This window comes from Uloborus diversus, chromosome 7 (genome assembly GCF_026930045.1).
Source record: "Uloborus diversus isolate 005 chromosome 7, Udiv.v.3.1, whole genome shotgun sequence".
Classification (NCBI taxonomy): domain Eukaryota; kingdom Metazoa; phylum Arthropoda; class Arachnida; order Araneae; family Uloboridae; genus Uloborus; species Uloborus diversus.
In genome coordinates this window covers 168,080,940-168,088,719 of record NC_072737.1, presented here as the reverse complement: position 1 = coordinate 168,088,719, position 7,780 = coordinate 168,080,940, and the positions used below count along the sequence as shown (strand labels likewise).

Sequence of the window (7,780 nt, the reverse complement as noted above, 5' to 3'; positions counted from 1 at the left end):
ATTGCCAAAAAATTCATTGGCACTAAGACAGTAAAAAATCGTCTGCTACGTAAAGAGGGAAATTTAAAAAAAAAAATTCGAAATTACTATTTTACCAGAGAAAAGACATAAAAAACGAAGACATATCCTTCATGAAGTTTTTATAAATGTAAAAAAAATGAATAAAGAGTTTTTAAATAAATATTATTCATCTCTAAATCGTACATTAAGACGATTATATAATTTCTCCATGCTAGTTCGAAAATACTATCTTGCCAGAGAAAGAGCATAAGGAAACCATAAAAAATTAAGACATATCCTTCATGAAGTTTTTAGGGATGTAAAAAATACGATTATATAATTTTTCCATGCTATTAGGAATTATTTTTAAGTGTTGATCCTAGGACAAAAATTTTGAGTATTGAAGTAACTTTTTCATAATTTAGACACCTTTAACTTAATTATTTTAAATAACTGACATTAGATATAAAAATTTTCAACAATTTATGATGATTTTTTAAATAAGGTTAGTCTTTGTCACGGTCTTCATTCACAGCGACGTTGACTTTTTCGTCAATGAACAGACGATTCAATATTTTTATCATATCTCAATATATATATATATATATATATATATATATATATATATATATATATATATATATATATATATATATATATATATATATATATATATATATATATATATATATATATATATATATATATATATATATATATATATATATATATATATATATGTATATATATATATATATATATATATATATATATATATATATATGTATATATTATATATATATATATATATATATATGTATATATATATGTATATATATATATATATATATATATATATATATATATATATATATATATATATATATATATATATATATATATATATATATATATATATATATATATATATATATATATATATATATATAGTATTTTCGAACTTTTATTTCCGTTTTAACTTAGCAGACGATTTTTTACTGACTTAGTTCAAATAAATTTTTTTGCCATATTTTTCTTTTTAAATTTGTTTAAACGCAAAATTATGAAAAAAAATTACTTTTTAATTTTTTTTGTATTGTTCCACCACTTTAAAAAATTCGAAAAAATTCTTGAGTGTAGAAGAGTACAAAAGACATTTTCTGGCAAAATTTGGTGAGTGACATTTTTCAGAGAAACATCGAAAAAAAATATTTAAATTTTATTTTCATTGCCAAAAATCGTTATTTTTTTTTAATTCTCACTATAATAATTTTTCATGTATATTATTTCTAAGAATAAAAAGAAAAAATACCGTTCAATAATTTTGAATTTTACTGTGGAAAAAAATTAAAATCGAAAAAAACAAGTTTTTTTGAATAACTCGAAGGCCGTTTGAGATAAAGAGCTGAAAATTTGGCTATTTTTTTTTTATTCAATACAAAAATGAGATACCCAAGTGCGAGTCGAAAAAGCCGCAAGGGCATATTTAGCATAGAAACCCGGCTACGGCCTTTGACCAAAATATTTTCTAATTTTACAGTTTACGCCAAACACTCTTTACTTACTTCAGCTCAATATATTTAAAAATCCTTTCTAGCGTATCTTAATATATAAAAATCAATGTCCTGAGATAACATATATATATATATATATATATATATATATATATATATATATATATATATATATATATATATATATATATATATATATATATATATATATATATATATATATATATATATATATATATATATATATATATATATATATATATATATATATATATATATATATATATATATATATATATATCAACGCACAGCCAATATCGCTGAAGCTTCAGACTTGAAATTTGGCAGGCATGTCCACATGATTACGAAAGTATCCACAAAGAAAGGACCATTCAAATCATTATTCAGTACTTCATCTCAACTTTTGCTCGATAGCGAATTTTAAATATGATATTGTTTTTGTTTCTCACGTGATTCTCGAGGCTTTTCTCAAGTCAAATAATAATGTTTCTGTCTTTTGCTTTCATTTTTTTCAAAACTAGAAACGAAGTTTTTAAGAACATCATCACAGGTGGACTATCCTTTTAATTTTATAAGAGTGCAGTTTCCTGTAAAAGTTTGCTTTGCAATAACCGTTAATAAGTCACAAGGACAGACATTAAAAGTAGCAGGGATCGATTTAAAAGAGGACTTTTTTTCAAACACGACCAATTTTATGTAGCTTGCTCGAAAGTCAGTTCATCAAGCAACTTAATAATTTTAGCACCAGAAAAAAAAACTAAATATGTTGTACAACAAAGAAGTTTTTGCTTAAACATAGGTATAACAATAAAATGTGGATGGCCTGTGTTTGTAAAGATAATCAATACTTTAAAAGGATCGTTAATAACAGTTAAAGATCGGTTAAGGACAAGGGCATATATATAAGGAGTCCAGGGGCCCCGGGATCCTCCCAAAATTAGGAAAAATTATAGGTAATAAGTAATTATTATAGGGGATTTTCGAAAGTAGGTGCACCAAGGTTAACCCTGCTAACTAGGTTAACCCTGCTAATTCCATTACCCGAGCAATGCTGGGTAAGGGTATGCTTGTGTTACTATATTATTTTCCTGTGCTCAGAACTAAAAGTTTTTAACAGTCTCAAAATTAAAAAAAATATACATGGCGATTTATTGAAATTCACAGACCAAAAAACTTCAATTTTTCACGGTTAGATACCTGTATTTTTTTAGTACAGACATACTGCTTATTAGGTTCTAGTTCAAAATATAGCTAGTAATCTGAAAACGGTATTTGTAAAAACCCATGTTAATAAGTAAAAAAAAACTTTTCAAGTTGTGAGAACTGTCGTAGATGAAAATATAGAAGAAAAAAAAGTAGTTTTTCAGAACACGTTTTTACTGAATTCTCTTTTGTTAATTTTAATGTTTTAGACATTTTTTTGATTCCGAAATTCTCCATGGTTGTAGCTTATACATTCTTTGGCAAAACTCTCAGTAAAATACACTAATGGGACGCTACATTAAGTCCCCTAAATAGAGGTGTCCCTTCCTCGGAGGTATTTTAGTTTACACACATGCAATGTGTTAACTAAGTATAATTTTGTTATGAAGTTAAGCTATTAACATTTAAGATCAAATACTTTTCATTTTTCATATACAACTAAAAAAATTCACACTTAATGATTTTTTTTTTTAAAGTTTTTATAATTGCTTCTTTTTACAAAAAAGGAAGTATTGTATTCGCGAAAAAATTTTCACTCAAAAATCGGCCTTAATTTCCATTTTCCTCACCCCTGAATGAATGTTGAGTTTTTTTTTTTTTTTTTTTTTCGATCCGACCACACGTGGATATATGCCTAGGAACCTACAGACACCCGAAATATCCATTTTGACGACCCCCGAGTTAATTACAACGAATATTCTCGCGACGTCGCACGTATGTATGTGCGTATGTGTGAATGTGTGTATGTATCTCGCATAACTCAAAAATGGTATGTCCAAGAAAGTTGAAATTCGGTACGTAGACTCCCAGTGGGGTCTAGTTGTGCACCTTCCCTTTTGGTTGCATTCGGATGTTCCTCAAGGGGTCTTTTGCCCCTTTTTGAGGGGAAATCATTGTTAATTTCGATGTAAACTCAAGTGGTGTTATAATTTATTGGACACTTGGCTATATAACGCTAGTCTTTTGGTCGCCAAGTTTTGTCGCCAACTTGACGACAATTTTTTTTTAAATCATTTTTTTTATTTTAACTTTGGTTTCAATTTGGCCACTGTTGGTGATATTTAGAGAGTAAACAATTAAATCACATTAAAATTGCCAATAATGGGGAAATGACATTAAATTGGAGTAAAAGGAAGTGATGTGATGCACACATCAGCTCGTTTTTTTTAATTATAATTGAGTCAAAAATTCGGTAAGTCATGACGCATAAAGCAATTATTTTGTTTCATGATGCTGGAATGAATTTGCTTCATCTCATGTAATTTACAATGCAAGAAATTGTGAATTACAATTAGTGTTCACATTTAAATTTTTATACTAAAAAAAAAGCTAGTCAGTTTCTGTGCCCTCTCCAGTGGCCCTGAGTCTACTTGAATAAATATCTGGGTGGACAAATCATGCATGTAACTTTCAGCAAGACTTTTACAGTATATATACTTGTTTTTTTAACGTATGTTAATGTTAAACTCTCCTGAATTAATTTTTAGAGGAAAAGTGAAACTTGAATTCTAGTAAATTTACTCTTTCTTATGCACTTGTACATATTTTTTTGTAATTTTATACTTCCTTTTACGAAAAAGGAAGTATTGTATTTGCGAAAAAAATTTCACTCAAAATTCGGCCTTAATTTCCATTTTGCTCACCCCCGAATTACTGTTGAATTTTTTTTTTCAACCCGACCACACGCAGATAAGTGCCTAAGAACGTATAAACACCCGAAATATCCAATTTGACATTTCCCGAGTTAATTTCAACGACTTTTCTCGTGACGTCCGTTTGTACGTATGTATGTATGTGCGTATGTATGTCGCATAACTCAAGAACGATATGGCATAGAAAGTTGAAATGTGGTACATAGACTCCTAGTGGGGTCTAGTTGTGCACCTCCTTTTTTGGTTGCATTCGGGTGTTTCTAAAGGGGTCTTTTGCTCCTTTTTGAGGGGAAATCATTGTTCATTTCGATGGATACTCAAGTGTTGTTATAATTTGGCGGACAAATGGCGATATATCGCCAAGTTGGCGACAAATTTGGCGATTTTTTTTAAAACTTGGTTTCCATTTGGCCACTGGTGGTGATATTTAGAGAGTAAACTGTTGAATCGCATTAAAATTGCCAATATTGGGAAAATGACATTAAATTGGAGAAAAAGGAAGTCATGTGATGCACACATCAACTCGTTTTTATCTGTGGCTGTCCTTTAAATTGAGTCCCTTATTTAGAAAAAAATATATGGAGGTCCCTATTTAAAATGACTGGGACCAGAAAAATGTTCCTTAAATAGATGTGTCCCTTATTTGGAGGTGTCCCTTGAGGTTCTACTGCATTACTTTTTTAAGCTGTTCTTTTTGCCTGGTTTTGGGGTCATTAAGTTCAACTTCCCGTTCTTACGATATCACTTCCAGGGCACTTAATTGTCATTTACTCCGTTTCTAATTAACGGAGAAACAGAAATAAAGAATTTTTCGGAGTCCTAAAATCTATCCTTTTAAAAAAACAAAATTAACTGAATCCTGATGTTTCTTGCAAAAAGGGTCATTTTAGGGTAGACAATTTTTGTCGGATTCTACATATAACGCTTAGTCTTAAAACATTTTTTTTTTTTTTTTTTTTGCAGACTTAGAGTGTATTGGGTTAAAATAAATGAACATTACACATTGTGACATTGATATTTTATTGTTATAAAATAAGCATTTAGAAAATACTTCACTCCAGAACTTCCATGCCCTCAGGAAGGCCGACGTATTTAAAACTATTTTTTTCCGCCACCAGGGTAGATCCATTGATCTTGTCTTCCAGCAGCTTGATGACCCCTTGAGCAACGAACTCAGGGCTGGAAAAGAATGGATTACGTAAATTTAGCGATAACCAATATTTGAATCATCAGTTCTGAATCCTTAAATTTGACGTTATCATTCACATCAGGGTTTTTTTTTTTTTTTTTTTTTGAGCAATCACGATTGTTTATTGTTCTCACTTGACCGTTTTGAATTCCTATGATTTTATTTTCCCCCCGTCTCCCTCTGCAGCACCACCGTCGGCCGGTCGCCTCACGATGCTGCTCCTACAGCGAAAACCGTCTCCAGGTTACGTCACTTGCTTACACATAAACACACACACATACATACACCTGCACACAAACACATACACACACGCATGCATACACAGAAACCTACACATACACACATGCACATGCCCCCCAACACACACAAACACACATACACACAACTACCCACACACACACACATGCCTACACACATACACATACCCCCCACACACAAAGAAACATACCCTCCCACACACACACAAACACACACGCCTACATACACACACACTCGTGATTCCGAAAAACATAATTTGAATTCAAGATGTCAAAGTTCAAATTAATTTTTTTTTTTTTTTTCACTCAGCAAGGTGAACAAAACCAACAAACATTAGGCATGAAATTGATATTTAAACGAAACAAAAACCCTCAGTGAGTTTAAAAAAAAAGAAAAAATAATCTATAATAAGATGCGAAAAAAATTAATTGTCTACAAAATAAATAAATAAATAAAATAAAACAAATCGTAATAGAATGGGTACTTCAAAGCCCAATGTAAGTCATATTGTCACTACTTTCCAGCAGAACGTAAAAACGTTTGTCTAGTGCACACAAAGATTGGGAATATGAAGAATTTTTTGTTCTGCGTATTATTTTGAAATTAATTTTTTTTTCTTCATCATTTTCTTCATCTGTTGGTATTAACAGCAACAGGTGCTGATTCAATTTTGGTGTCAATAACTCAAACGGGGGTTGAGCTATAGAACGTTTTTTGTCGTCGATTGTGACTGCTGTATCTCAAGAAATAATGAACGGAATGAAAGAAAAATTTATCGGCAAGTAGCCCTTAGTGGGTATAAGAACTGATTTTATTTTTGTGTCAACAGCTAAAAAGGGGGGGTAGCGCAATCACCCGTTCTTTTTTTCCATTTTGAGTGTCCTATCTCAAGAAGTAATGCTACGTTCTGGTTGAAATTTGGAATATATGTGAATCCATGTGTAAACAGGCTTTGGTTCAATTTTGACGCCGATCGCTCCAAGAGGTGTTGATTTTTTTTTTTTTTTTTTTTTGCGAATAAAAATATTTTTATTAATGCAACAATAAGAAATATAAATCGTAATAGATTGTCTTCTGCGTATTTCTCGTGATTTTAATTGTATGGAAATGATAGGAAATATTATCTCAATGATTTAAAATTTTTAACTGTTGCCATCTTATGTTTGTTAACAAATAAAATATTTGTAATTAATTCAAGCAAGGCTTTTAAAATAACTTTCAATTTTCGCTCTTTGCTTTGCTTTTGCAATAATTCAGACATTGGGATAGTCGTCAAGTTTTTGCATGTGTAATTTTGTTTTTGTTGGGAATATTGCTTCCTCGTCAAGCATGGGGAGGGATCAGAAAAAAAAAAAAAGAAAAATATAGAAGAGAGTTTCGTGATGGCCACAACATACTAGTTAGCTGTTGACACAAAAATAAAATCAGTTCTTATACCCACTAAGGGCTACTTGCCGATAAATTTTTCTTTCATTCCGTTCATTATTTCTTGAGATACAGAAGTCACAATTGACGACAAAAAACGTTCTATAGCTCAACCCCCGTTTGAGTTATTGACACCAAAATTGAATCAGCACCTGTTCCTGTTAATACCAACATATGGACCAAATTTTGTTTGATTCCGCCAGTTACTTCCTGAGGAATAGCAAGCACGAGTAACTCGAAAAACGTCCCATTGCTCCACCCCCCTTGGAGGAATTCGCGCCAAAAACTAATGGGCACAAGTTCACATAGGGGCACATATGTGTACTAAATTTCGTTCGATTTCATGCGGTAGTTTTTGTTGTAGAGCGGCCACAAAAAACTGGTCACACACAGACGTGACACACACACACATACACACACACACACATACACACATACACACACACATACACACACACACACACACACAGACATTTTCCAAAAATGGTCGAAATGGACAGCACACCTCAAAACGTTCG

At 30.9% G+C, this 7,780-nt stretch overlaps 1 protein-coding gene across 1 annotated transcript in view; it reads right to left on the bottom strand.

Moving 5' to 3' along the window:
* Window positions 1-5,401: 5,401 nt before the first annotated feature.
* LOC129226993 (uncharacterized short-chain type dehydrogenase/reductase y4vI-like) overlaps window positions 5,402-7,780 on the bottom strand; it is a 76,907-nt gene continuing 74,528 nt past the window's right edge. Inside the window, exon 14 of the mRNA XM_054861622.1 lies at window positions 5,402-5,569. Within this exon, the coding sequence (XP_054717597.1) occupies window positions 5,443-5,569 (127 nt within the window). The 3' untranslated portion in view covers window positions 5,402-5,442. The remainder of the gene's footprint in view (window positions 5,570-7,780) is intronic.